Source organism: Cryptomeria japonica, chromosome 7 (genome assembly GCF_030272615.1).
Source record: "Cryptomeria japonica chromosome 7, Sugi_1.0, whole genome shotgun sequence".
Lineage (NCBI taxonomy): Eukaryota > Viridiplantae > Streptophyta > Pinopsida > Cupressales > Cupressaceae > Cryptomeria > Cryptomeria japonica.
In genome coordinates this window covers 446,812,360-446,826,826 of record NC_081411.1, presented here as the reverse complement: position 1 = coordinate 446,826,826, position 14,467 = coordinate 446,812,360, and the positions used below count along the sequence as shown (strand labels likewise).

The 14,467-nt window shown below is 36.1% G+C and overlaps 1 protein-coding gene across 3 annotated transcripts in view; it reads left to right on the top strand.

The window, feature by feature from the left end:
* LOC131030391 (uncharacterized) overlaps positions 1-14,467 on the top strand; it is a 208,251-nt gene that overhangs the window by 65,041 nt on the left and 128,743 nt on the right. For all 3 annotated transcript variants that reach the window (XM_057961195.1, XM_057961196.2, XM_057961193.1), the window contains 3 exons: positions 1,847-1,894; positions 1,976-2,104; positions 13,109-13,236. In XM_057961195.1, coding sequence (XP_057817178.1) covers positions 1,847-1,894; positions 1,976-2,104; positions 13,109-13,236 — 305 coding nt within the window. The remainder of the gene's footprint in view (positions 1-1,846; positions 1,895-1,975; positions 2,105-13,108; positions 13,237-14,467) is intronic.

Here is a 14,467-nt window from a genome sequence, read left to right as displayed (position 1 = left end):
GAGTACATGAGGAAAATTAGTGGGAAAAGTTATCAATAGTGACTTGTTTACAAGAGCCTATTGTTGCTCCTCAATCTATAAATTAGGAGCAAGTGTTAAATTTATTGTCAGCCTCTAAAGCCATCCCTATATTCTTCAGAGAACAAGCTGTTGCATATAAAGGGTTGGAAGAAATTGCGTATCATTTATTTGCTAAAGAAGAAGTGTCTTAGGCATCCATAGAGCAAAGCAAAAATTCATCTGATTTGAATGAGCAAGAGAACAATGATTGTGCCGAGGATGGATAAACATTGAAGGGATTTCTCTTTGTTTTTAAGGGATTGTTTGAAAAATATGCACAAGAAAAAATTGAAGAACTAGGACTTGAACATTTGTGATGTTTTAATGTCTTTTCTCTCAATGTGTTGTGTTTGCTTATGTTTCTGTTTTACGCTAGATGCTTAACTTTACAATAGGCTTGAGTCTATTGCCTATGATCCTAGAGAAGATAGATTTGAGTTCATAATTAGAATTTTGTCAAAGAATTAGTTTTCTTTAAGTGAGTTTTATTTCTTTTCTTTTGCAGATGGGGATAGGCCTGCTTTAAGGTAGTTATTTTTTGGGATTATTTTCCCAAAGTTGCCTCTTGAGAGCTTATAAGTAAGAACCTTAAGCACACATTTTGTAACGATAGTTTATGTTGAGGTTATGCTAAAAGATTGTTAGTTAAGTTTTTGTATTTTTTGAAGGTTGATTAATGATTGTTGAGGCCAGAATTATGCTGCAAAAACTATTCTACTGTTATGGAAAAACTGTTAAATCTATTCTTGTAATTTTCTGAATTAAAAATTGAAAGTAGATTGTTTTGATTCACTTTATATTTTGCAAAATCTATCTATTTCAATTGTTGCTGTGAATGCAATTTAATTATTTCCTTCATGAAATCATGCATTGTTCATCTGTTTAACTGTTTTCTGTTGATGTAGATCTGCTGATCTCTATTATAGAGAGTTGCATGTATTTCTGTATAAATATCTATGTGTTTCCTGTAGCCAGTAGGAAGTTGAGTTGTTTGTTCATGGTTGATAGTTTACCCTCGTTTATTTGAAAATTTTGCCGCAGGGCTTGATTGTTGCTAGTCTAGTGCTAGCATCCGGGACAAAAATATAGTATTATAGATATTAAATAAATGCAAAATCCCCCATGAAATCTTGTATGGCGTGTATACTTGTAAATTCTATTAATAGTCTTTGTTTAGGTTTAGCTAGGTCTTAGGGAGCTTCCCCATCTAACTTGAAGAATGGTTCTACCATATGTGCTGTTCTATTTTGTGTTGTCATGGGAATGACAAATTAAACACTAATAGGCAGTTTGCAGCCTTACTCTCAGTCTTGGTTGTGTTTGACAACAGAGTTTCCCAAAAAACAAAATAGAATATGAGCTCAAGATTGGAAAAGCCATCAAATGCATTTTTTATATTGTATATATTTCAAAACTTGCTGAGTTTTGCTGAGTTTATTTCACTGAGTCTAAGTCTGAACGGAGAAACAACTTTGCAGAGTTTTTATCAAGTATGAGTCTCAACAATATGTTATGTAGCAGATTATTTGTACATTACAACCATTGCATTCCTCATGGATCATTTTCCAACTTTCTTCTTTTGCCTTCTCTTTTATGCTTTTTTTTACCTATGTTATCTGTGAAATGCATAAAGAAATCAAATAATAATTAATTTGAGTTATTTGAATTTTGAACTGTAGAAGCACAAAAGCTATCAGTAGTTATCACTTTTTTGTATTTGATTTAATGACAGTTTCATCTTTTTCAGAGCATCTAATGAAGTTTGCATTGCTAAATTCATAAACAGGTTCACAGAGCAAGAATTCAGGGTGAAAAAAGTGATGTCGCTGTAAAGGTAAACAACAAATTATCATAAGATTTATATTTGCTGCAAAACTTGCATTTTTACTTATCTGGATTTTATGCATATAAACAGGTTCAACATCCTGGAGTACAGGAACTCATGATGACAGATATCCAAAATTTGAAAAGTTTTGCAGCATACTTACAAAAAACAGAGCTCAAATTTGATCTTGTGTCAGTTGTTCAAGAAATAGAAAAGCAGGTATCCTAAATAAATGAGTTTATAATTAGTCAATCTGTTGTGGTATAAGCATCCTTTTCAATATTAGTTTAAACTTTTTTCAATATTAGTTTAAACTTTTCTCTAGTTTGTATGCTCATTTCCTCTTGGTCTTCTTCTTTAAAGCCTTCTTTTCACATTCTTAAAAGACTATAAACATAAACAAATTTCCTAGCATAACTGTTACCTAACATCTCCTAGAATTGAGAACAAGGCAACCAGTGTAAGAGAATGCAGAAAGCTGTATTGGACAATTGGGTTATGGTCATAAAGTTCACGTAGATGTGTTGTCTAATTTTTGCTTGAGTTCACTGTTTTTGATTTATTATTGATTCTAATATTGTTGAGCTTGTGAGGTTTAGAGAATTTTCAAAGGAGCATCCAATGAGTCAATAAATGACAACACAAAAGAAACAAGCTGATTCTAGATATATTTAAATGCAAAGTGTCTATAAAATCGCATCCTCATGAGGAATGCTGATGGCTGAAAGCCTGAAAGCAATATAGTAAATAATATTTTTGTAAAACCAAAAGTAAATACATCATTACAAATTACAATTACAACCTCCTCTTCCCAGCTCTAGCAAAAAAATTGGGAGAGGTAGATCTAGAGGGTCCAGTCCTAGAAGTTTGCAGTGGGCGTGTGAGTGTCTGTGCCTCCTCGCTCGGTATTGCTGGCTCATCCTCCACCATGGCTGAAGCTATGTCTCCACCTTCTTGTGGCACTGGCAATGATTCCTCATCCTCATCCTCTTCCTCCTCAATGTCATCCAGCGTGAAACCAAATCCACCCCCCTCCTCCTCCATAGCCTGCCTCTCCAAATCAATTATCTCACCCTCGGAAAACAATGGAGGCTGCTCCTGTGATGTCCAATCACTGTAAGGATCTATATCATCCAAGTCAATTGGACCAGCTTCTACTTTCTCTACCTTCCTTACGCACAATCGAAGGTTATATTGCACGAAGACAAGGTCATTGAGGCGTTTTTTGCGCTAACTTGCTTCTCTTCTTCGTGTGGAATGCTTCAAACAAGCTCCAATTGCGATCACAATTGGATGAACTACAAGGGTGACATAAGACTTGAGGGCAAACTTTTTGAGATGGGGGGTGTTTCCACACCAATTTTGCCACCAAGCATCTGCAATATAATTTTTTTGAAAAGTTAGAAAGCAAAGACAAAAGAGAAAACATAATTTATCAGTTTATCAATCACTTTAGATCCCAAAATCCAAATGGCAAATGTTATACCAGGGGTTTGAGTGGTTCTTCCTCTCTTAGCCAGCTCTGAAGAGAATAGCTTACCCCTTCCTCATAATTTTGGAGCTCACTCACAATGAGGTCTCTCTCCTGAACATTGGGTACCATCCTCTCAATGCAAGTCACTCCAAGTCAACCTTCCCCCTTCTCAGCCCAAAACCCAATCAAAAAACACAAAATGAATTTGTTTTGTGCTGTTTTTCCTTATCACGCACAGGCGGCCGAGTTTTTGACTTGGACTCATCGAGTTTTGGTCAAAAACTCGTCGAGTTTTGGTGTCAAAAACTCGTCGAAAACTCGGCGAGTAAAAGTCGTAAATACTCACCGGGCAGAAAAACTCAGCGAGTAAAAGTCATAAATACTTGCCGGGCAGAAAAACTCGGGGAGTAGTTCAACTATGGTAATTTTAATATAGACTGCAATATGTATGGCAGTTTAATAATGCCTTTCTATCACTAATTGTTCATATGACAATTAAGTAAATTATATGATGGAGTCTGTAATACCTTTCAATCTCACCTTCCAATTATGGAGGGAAAATACAAGCAAGCAAGAGCACTAGGCTCCAGCAGGTATGCCAACCTCAATTGTGGGCCAAGAGGCCAAGTTGATGAGGTCTTGGGTGTTCTTGGGCTTGTTGGAGAGGGATAGATTCGAGGCGCCTTGGGTGATTCTCATTGTGTTCCGTAATGGGAATTGGTGTAGTGAGAGAGGGTTGTTGAATCCTTCATATAACTATGCAATATATAAGAATGCTGAATATATAGTCTATCAAAGCATAATGGAAATGTTGACTGATCTGTTGTGCAGGGTCCAAACCAAGCTTAGTTGACGATAGCGGCCCTCTATTGTAATTGCTATGCACTAAAATTGTGATTCAAGGTCAGAATATAAGAGGGTCCCACTAGGAGACATTACAGTTGGTGTCAGAGCTTTGATTTTTCCATCTTTCAAGGTAAAGATGAATCAATAAATCAATCTAGTCAATGAGAAGGAATCTCACTATACGTGTATTCATGTGTATGCTCTGTGTTTGCATATATCCAAGTGTATGCCTCATGTTTTCATGTGTATGCTCTGTGTCTGATAAGTTTCCAGCATGTTTATTACATGTGTGTTTCCAAAGCCATTTCAAATTGCAATTATTTTGAACACTCCATGATCATTGCTTGAGGACAAGCAATATTGAGTGGGACGAACTGTAATGTACCCACTTTGAAATAGAATTTAATAATAAATAATAATAATTAATAATAATATTAAAACACAAAAGAATAAAAAATAAAGTTTAAATTAAAATATAAAATAATGTAGTTAAATATAATTAAAATTTAATTAAGTTAATGAATGGTCAAAAGACATGGAAGGAAAAGTTTTGACTACCTCAAACATAGTATACAAAAGGGAGAAGAGAACCTCATTTGAGAAGGGGGATAATGTGGGAATCAGAAGTTGAGATCTGATTTAAATAAGAATTGAAGGTTTGATCATGAAAGGTTGTTTCCCTTTCAAAAGGGCAGATATAACTGTTGGTTGAAAATTTTGTACACTTGGGGAGGCGTGCAAAATTGTGATTTCAGCCATAGCATGAGTTAAAAACTCTCCTAATTCTAAAGGAAGGCTCCCCCTTTTCTACTATTACAAATTAAACACTAATCTAACTTGGGTGGCATGTGAGTTAAAAACTCTCCTAATTCTAAGGGAAGGCTCCCCCTTTTCTACTATTACAAATTAAACACTAATCTAACATGGGTAGGACAACATCCTTTTCTCTGTTTTCAGAAAAGATGATATGCTTTTCTCTTTTTTCAAAAAAAAAACAAAACAAAACAACTAGAGTAACAAATACAAGAACTTCAAAAAATTTACAACTACAAAAATGCTTATATAAAAGGAAGCGAAGTTTCCATGAAAGCACAAAGTCTTCCGTCACTTACTCGGGATGGGAATGTAGAAGCAAAGCTCAAAGTCTCTACTTTTCTACTATCTTATCTACCTTCCAAAATGATTAGTATGATAACAATGTACAACATATAATAGCTCAAAGTCTGTTAGTATAATGCACTCTTGACTTCTATTGAATAAGAACAAGTACAAGCACAAAGTCTTATAGCTTCTTCCTATCTTGACATTTAACTATACTAATTTAACCCTTAATATTTGCAGCACAAAGTCTGCAAGAAATCAGTTTAAAGCTCCTTTCAAAAACCTCCTTTGAATCAAAATCTCAAGTATATGCAGAAAAATATATCACTATGACATAAGAACACAATGAATATATGAACACAAAGTATCAACACAAAGTCTGAAAACTCAAGTGTCTTCTTGATATTGCTTGAAAAACCAATTTACAAGTATGAAGCACAAAGTCTTTATGACTGTAAATTTCTGTAGAGCTATTTTGCTTGCCAAAAAGATCGATATTACAAGGAGCGCCCTCCTATATATAGGTGAGGGGCTGTGAGAAAAACATGGGAGCATTCTAATTAACTTTGACTTATTCCAAATTACAGTCCTATTGTCTTTCGACTTGTGATTTGTTTACATGTAATTACAAGTTACAAGAATGCAAGTGATGTGACTACTTGCAATTACAATTTTTCGCATTACATGTAATTTGTCAAAACTAAATTGCAAATGCATAATTGAAACTAATCTAAGTGTCTGAGACATGACTTTATTTACATCATCCTCTATCTAAGAGGTCTTCATGCTGCTACGATATGTTGGTACTTGAAGTATTCAAGATCGGTGAAGGTATTTGTCTAGGAACATCAACTTGCATCGTTTGACCATGAATGGTGATTACAGTGACCTCATGAAGATGAACCATTGAACTTGAAGATAATGAACATTCTTCATTGGTCATTGTGATAGTGAAAGTCACTGCTCTTGGTCACCTAGTGCTGCTACCATGCATTGTAACAATGCATTCCTTTGCTGCATTACTCCTTCATATGTCAAGTCCTCTCGGCTTCATGGTTCATGATATTTTGACCCTCTTTGTGCATATGACAGTGTACTCTTTTCATTTCAAATCATTACTGTCATCAACATATGACAACACTGACTTTTGCTTGTTGTCTTCACATGCATTGAAAACCCTTGCAATCGGGTCTTAGAAACCCGATTACAAGCATTGATCTTGTAAAGGAAAGATGTGGGAATGAGAGTATGTGGAGACAAGGCAGATTTCGGATCTTGGGAGGTGGAATGTGAGTGCAAGTGGATTGTAGCGAACTTGAAAGGGTGGAAGTGACCAATGCAATGTAGGGAAAAACTGTGACACTTGCACTTGTAATCGGGTCTTGGAGACTTGATTGCAAGTGTATAAGCTTGCGTGTTTGGGACGTGCAAAATGATGAAGAGATACTGAATCTTACACTTGCAATCAGGTCTTGGAGACCCGAATGCAAGTAAGCGAGCTTGCAAATAGGCATGAGCTTGCAATCGGTTGCAAATGAATGGCAGGGATGAGCTTGCGACAAGAAAATGGGGGGGGGGGGGGGCATAAAGGGAAAAACCTGACACTTACACTTGAAATCAGATCTTGGAGACACGAATGCAAGTAAGCTTTGTTGCAATATTGGTATTAGCTTGCAATTGGGTCTTGGAACCTCGATTGCAAGTGTGAGATGAAGGTTGCAAACTTGTGGTAAGGATGAGCTTGAAATCGGGTCTTGGAACCTCGATTGCAAGTGTACATACTTGCAAGGATGGTGAGAGGAACAAACTTGCAATCGGGTCTCAAAATCTCAATTGCAAGTGGTAAGGTTTGCAAGGGAGATGGGATAAAATGCTTGCAATTGGGTCTTAGAGTCTTGATTGCAAGTGGAAGAGCTTAGCAAGGTGAATATATGCTTGCAATCGGGTCTTGGAACCCCAATTGCAAGTATACTTTTTGAGTTTGTTGCCTTCATATTTCCCTTCCAAATAAGCTCAGACAATGGTGGCTTGCAATCGGATCTTGAAATCCCGAATGCAACTGCAATATTGCAATAGAAGCATTGCGAGATTGCAATATCTGATGAAGTTGTTCCAACCAGCATTGTAGATAAAGTGAAGAACGATTCAAACGTAAGTCCACCTTGGATTACCAGTAAACATCAAGCCAAACGAGCTCATATTGAGCATAAAGTCACATGTTCGTAGTAGGAACCTTGCAGTCGCCTCTATGATCTTCACAATCTTAGCATATCATGGGTCTTTGCTCAAGAGAAGATAGAGTGACTGTTGGAAACTTTATTTTGTGTTGGTGTGGTCATAAAACACCCATCAATAGATACATTGGTGGAAATGGATTTCTCCTTGATTGTAGTTGTTGTATTAGCTTTTTGGTTTGGAGATCTTGGTTCTATTTTATTCTTTGGAGCTACTAACATTGCAATCAATTGTGTGGACTATGGGTGATCTTCATTTAGGAGATGGTTATGACAATGCCATGTGTAGCTCGATATTATGGTTTAGTGGGAGCTTTGGCAATGATGTGGATTCATCAGTTGTTGATGGATGATTTTCTATAGTAGTAGTTGTTGTTATGAAAGAACTCTTGGAGTATGATTCTTGTATATCTCGAGAGACGTTTGACATATAAGTTCCATTTTTAGGAAATGGTTATCTTCATTGATTGGAGATGTTGACATCTTGGTTAGCCATGGAGGACTCTTCAGAGTCTTGGTTAGGTATTAGTTTTGATAGGGGATCCTTGGTTTAGAGGATGGTTTGGTATTGTTCCATGGTAGACTCTTGATTGTGCATTAAAGTTTTGGCATCTTACAAGTGGTCTTGGGAGCAAGATATGTTCGTTGTAGCATGTATTTTGTTAGGAGATGTTAGATCATGATGTCATGACTTGTTCTTGATTTCGCAGTTGGAGCTTTGACAAGAATTCGGATAGTTGTTTCAATATTGAGTTCTTTGATCTTTTGCTTGGGAGCTTAATGATAGTGCAGTGTTGCATTTGGAGCTTGGCATGGATTGATTGATTGTAAGTGCTCATGGATATTTGGTGACTTGGGTCAGGTTGTAGATCTTTTGGGTAATAGAGACATTTGCTGATATGGTTACTTTTTGGCAGTTTTAGTAGGAAGTTCAAGAAGCCTTCATTTGGATATGGACATGAGTTCATGATGGACTTATAGAGGAGATTGTTCTTGGAGAGAGTCAGAGTGGCTTAGTGTATCTTGGAGGAGTAATCTCATTTCTCACTCTTTTCTAATCAACAAACAATTATTTGATAGGTATTACTGATTTTGTTTTCAAACGCATTTTATGCTTTGTTTTCTCATGGATATGGATTTTGAGCCACGTTTGTTAGTTTTGGAGGGTTTATTTTAGGAGTGTTTAGCATGGCTGACCTGTACCTTTGTTTTTGGCTACCAATAACTAAGTTTATAATTGCCTTTAAATAAAATTATAAGGGCCGACCCTTGGTGTTTAGCACCTCTTTTTGGGAAATTAATATTTAATTGTTATATCCCCCTAAAGAGGCCAACCCCTCATAGAGATTGCCCATCACTTGGGAAAATAAAATAAAATTATTGCTTGGGTGCCTCGGCCGACCTAGCATGGAGAGATGTGACCGTTGGTTCAGAAGGTGTTTTAGCAGGCAAAAATTGAGGATCATTTGAGGTTTATTCAACAAGAAATAAATGATCTTTCCTATTTAGAGCAGTTTTATTGCAAGCCTATGAGCAGAATTTAAGAGCAGTTTTTGCAGACTTATGAGGAGAATATATTGACGATGATATGCAGACTTTGTGAAGCAGATTTTGGATCAGAATTTGCGTTGCTTTGAAGCAGACCTTATTGCAGATCTGGTTGTATAAGGTAGTTTTGGAGCGAAGTTCTAGAAGTGTTTTGAGCAGATCTAAAGGAGCCTTTTATGCATATTTGAGAGCAGTTTTAAAGAGGTTTTCGAGGCAGATTTTGGTGAAGTTTTGAGTCAATTTGTAAAGAAGAATCAGATCTGATTCAAGATGAAGATCAAGAAATCATCACATTATTCTTTTGGATGTTGGAGCCTCATATTCAAGGAGATTGGTGAAATGTCCCCCACAAGTTTTTTCAATTTTTTAACGCAAGATCACAACTTGTTAATATTAATAGTAAGAAATATCATGATCAATACAGTTGGCGGTTAAACCAGCCATTTCCACTTTCAGTGGGTGAAGTAAGAATAGTAGAAAATAACAACTCCTTGGCGGTATGACCAGCCAATTTACAAGCCAAACAAAGATAGAACAAGACAATCACTCGACCACTTTTCAGCGAGAGGACTATGCATAAACAAAAACTATCACTCGACCACTTATGCAGCGGGAGGGCAAAGGACATCAAACAATCACTCGATCACTTATTCAGTGAGAGGATTGGAGTAGATGAAAATAGAGAAATAGGCGGCTAAGCCATCCTTTTCCACTTATGTAGTGGGTGATACAAGTATATTGCAGAGAGATGGACTGTTCAGTACTACTAAATTAGTCTTACAATATTTTATCTTGCAAATACTGTCAGTACAATATGATTTCAATCTCTAAATAGAAATGAAAGTACTCCAAGGAATTACAGTAAGATAACTCTTAAATAACTAGCCAAATACACACTTAACCAAGTCTGAAATGAATTACCAACAATACCAGAAACGAACCAACAACACAGAAATGCCCGTAACTCTCTCAAAACACCACCAAACAGCTCCAAATCAGCAGCGAAAGAAGGCTAGGGGGAAGGTGATCAAACCACAACCCAACAACCGCATCAAACCTCATTGATGATTCTGCTCGTAGCCCAAGGGCAAGGCTGAAATGGTACGGCCAGCAAGGAAACTCAACCAGCAATGACAAGTTACACACTCCACCTCATAATATGAGCCTCCATATAAAGAACTGCCCAGATGAGGGGCTTCCAACGAGCTATTACCTAGAATGAATGGATACACGAACAAAGAGTAATGAATTAAAATAAGCTACAACCACACCCAAAACCAGCAAGTTGGAAACACACCAAAACATTCAAATTACTGAAAAATAGGCTCACAATCCATTCTATCAGCTCACTCTATCTCTCTGGATGAAAGATAGTCTCAATAGACCAGCTAGGTGCTATCTCTCAATCACGTAACTGATGGTTGCTAGGAAGCTCTCAACTTCGAAGCTCAACCGGCACCAATCCGGCAGCACTTTGTTGCAAATAAACATGAATAGTCTCAAATGAAGGCCAAGGCACATATTTATAACTTCCTCCTCAAATCGAACTTCTTTTCCCTCCTATATGGGATTAAACAATGACATTCCAATTTCTTTAATTTGCATTTCATTTCATCTTTCCCAAAATCGCCCATCATGGTTGCAAATACACTTTATAAAAAATACATCAATAAAGTGTATTATGGCGTCCAAAGAATAAAGTGAATTATATCATAAAATTATCTTATTTCCCTTCTATGGCATCCATATTGCCTTAAATAATTCAGTTATAAAATATTTTTCTCAACCAAGAATCGCCCACATATAATTAGGGAAATGAGTTTAGAAATCAATATAACTTAAGCAATCCCCCTTAAATAAATCGTCCAACTTTTGCCTTAAGTTAGAATTTAATTTAAATCACCGTTTTTCATCAAATACTTGCTAAAACAAGCTCCAAAAATGTTGGAAGTCAAATTGCTCAAACTGACCTGTCGGAAATAGCCATCTGAACTAATCAGTTGAACCCTTGCTAAAAGTAGTCGTCCAACTTTTGCCTTAAGTTATAATTTAATTTAAATCACTGTTTTTCATCAAATACTTGCTAAAACAAGCTCCAAAAATGTTGGAAGTCAAATTGCTCAAACTGACCTGTCGGTAATAGACATCTGAATTGATCAGCTGAACCCTTGCTAAAAGTAGTACTGCTAAAAATAGTACTAACTAAAAATAGCATACTGCTGAAAAATAGTAAGTGTTTCCAAAGCATTTTGAGTAGTCGTCATGGCTTACTAAAAATAGTAAGTCCCGAAATCATCTCCAAAGAATTTGCATGTCAAACCACGTTGGAGCTCTCAAAAAACCTAGACCCTATAAAGCAAACAGCCATCAGCCTGTCAGAAATCTTCTCTGATTGGAATGCATGTTATACCATCGTGAAGCTCACGAAAAACCTATAAAGAATCTAGAGAGAAAATAGTAGAACTCCTTCAAGCACCTCTCCGAAAACCTTCCTGAAGACATAAACCCTAGTTCTGTCTTTGGTTAGCCTACAGGTTTCCAAAATAGGCTAAGACTCCATCCATCAGTCTAGAATTGAGAAAGGGACATTGCAATTTGTGTCTCTTGTTGAGTTGGTGCCTAGTTGTGGGGATTGGTGCCTCCGGTGTATTGGTGCCTACGAATCATCTAAAGGGGATTGGTGTCTTCTGCGGGTTGGTGCCTATGGAGATTGTAAGAGGTTTCTAATAGAAAAACAATATTTTGCGATGGTTTTCTCTCACAAGGGTTTCCACATAAATCGTGTGTTCATCTAATTGCTAGATCTTGCTTATATGTTGCTATTGTGGTTAATAAATTTTTGAAAAGTAAAGGTTTTTGTTATATTGATTCTCCCTACCCCCCCACCCTCGCCATTGCCCCCACCCGCCTCAATATAATTGAGGGCTCTTCACATTGTGATTGTTCTTTGTAACTACATGGTTTTGATTATTAGGCACACCTTGGTTGAACGTTGATTGGTAGACTTGGTTTGCCTTGATCTATTTTGTTATGTCCCATTTTTAATTAATTTATTTTGGAGGAGATATCATCCCATTCCAAATATTTTCCTCACGATAAGGTATGTAAATTAGCGAATAATCATATTTAAAATTGATTATTTGAACTCAAATCATTTATTATTTCTTACTTTGATAAAAAGGTTCAAATAATTATTTTAATATTACTAATTTGGAGTATTTTCTGAAGGAAGGATGTGGGGTATCTTATGAGGATGTTTTTAACTTCCTAGTTAATGTGGCAATCAATTATTAGTAAATTCTTTGGTACTTTTTATGATAGTTTGCATGTGGGGAGTTTTTGTTTGATTTTGGTCAAATTTTTTGCAATGATTATAGTGGTGAACATATTTTGAGGGAAATTTCCATTAAAGGGGCGTTTGGATTTGGTAATCTTTTTATTTATAGGCAAAATTCATTTATCAAGATCCTTTCACTATTTCAACTTCTCAACTTTTCTTTGCATCTGTTTGATTTTGTCATCTTGTCTTTTCTGCATGGTTTGGTTATGGTATGAATCTGTCTGCCATGATTTTGTACACAGAAAAAAATGTCACAAGATGTTTTACAGAACTAAAACTGTTTTGTGTACATTACTTTTGGCTATTTACGGGCCCAGGTTATGCAAATCATCTTGGAACCTTTTTGCTATCATTTTAGTTGCTTAAAATAACCCACGTGCTCTGTTTTTGCTGAAATATGTCATATTATGAATAATGGGCTTGAGTTAGTTTAACTTAGGTCAAGTAAGAGAGCTTAGAGTGGCCTAGTCGAACTAAATTGAACTTATTTAGAGAGTTTAGAGTGGCCTAGTTGAACTAAATACAAAGTTGATATTTGTTTGTTTTATTTATATGAGGTTGCTATATCTATGCCATTTTTGTAGTTTCTTTCATAACTTGGTTTAGAATAATGACTTGTTTGTGAAATACATATATATATGGTTCCATTTCACCACTAAATTGTTGTCATCTTATTCTAGGTTGGTTATGAATTCGATTTTTTGAGGGAAGCAAAATCCATGGAGATGATTGGTAAATTCTTAGAAACATATAATAAGGGTAAACCACCAGTGATTGTACCGCGACCTATTTCAAGCATGGTCACTAGGTACGACTTGTAGATAAAAGGTTTTCTGCTTTCATTTAGATCATATTTATATATTAGGCATTGTTAAACTATGATTTATTTGTGTTTAGTAGTAGTGAAATCTTGTATATTTATTTATTCAACTATATTTGTATTGCAGCAATTCCTACAATGAATTTACATATTTATGTATAATGTATTATGGTCTCACAGCTGAAATGGCATTGTTTGAGTGTTAAAACCTAAGGATATGGGAGAAGGGAAAAAAGGTGGGGGGGCCGGGGGGGAAGGGGAGCTTAACTGTCCCGCAATATAAACTGTGAGCACCGGTTTTGGTATATTGGTTAAGGAATAAAATGAGTTTTATGGCATGTAATAGTTTTGCACGCTCAAGGTTATATCATGTAGGTGTTTTGTTATACTCAAGAAGAATACAAAGTAATTTGGCATGTTATGCCTTTGACCAAGTTGTATGGGTGATTAATATTTAATTAGCTATTTTCAGTTAGCATTTTTCAGTACTAGTGGTTCTCAAATTTTAGTCAAACAATACACCTTGGCTAGCATCTATATATATGTTATGATCAGAGATATGCCCTGGGAAATTATTTGGTAATTCACCATGGATATTGGAGTTGTATTTATTTTGGAGAATCTAGATTATATATGCCATGCTTATATGAATTAATTGTTGTTTGTTAAGTACCTAGGGATTTGATATTATGGGTGATGGAGATGCCAACTTGTGCATACATCCCAATTAGTTATGTAAATTCTTTTTGATATGTGAGGGAATCTATTGGGACCCTTTCCCATAAAAGAGGAACACATAAAAAAAACTAAGGATCAAATGTCTGAAAAGACTAAAGAGCTTAAATTCCCTAATATTCCCAAAGACGCTTACCAAACTGGAAATTGAGAAAACACCTCGAAACTTCAATTACCAGGCCATGGATACCTCAACAGGCTACCTGAAAGAAAACTGTGCAAGTCCAAGGGATTGCCAAGAATCAAGTATGTGTTGAGATCATTTTTTTTCTCTTTGAGAAAGAATAGCCTCAGTGGTCTATGCAAGCCCTCATTAAATGAATCCTGAGCTTCCAAACACAGACTCTCAGCTTCCAATTTTCTCTCCCTATGCTTTGTTGTGGAGCTGTAGCTGAGTTTGCTCTTCCTACACGTTGATTCTGAGATGGTGAGAATGTAAATAGAAGCCAACTGATCCTCCTCTTCCTCTGCTACCTTCGAAACT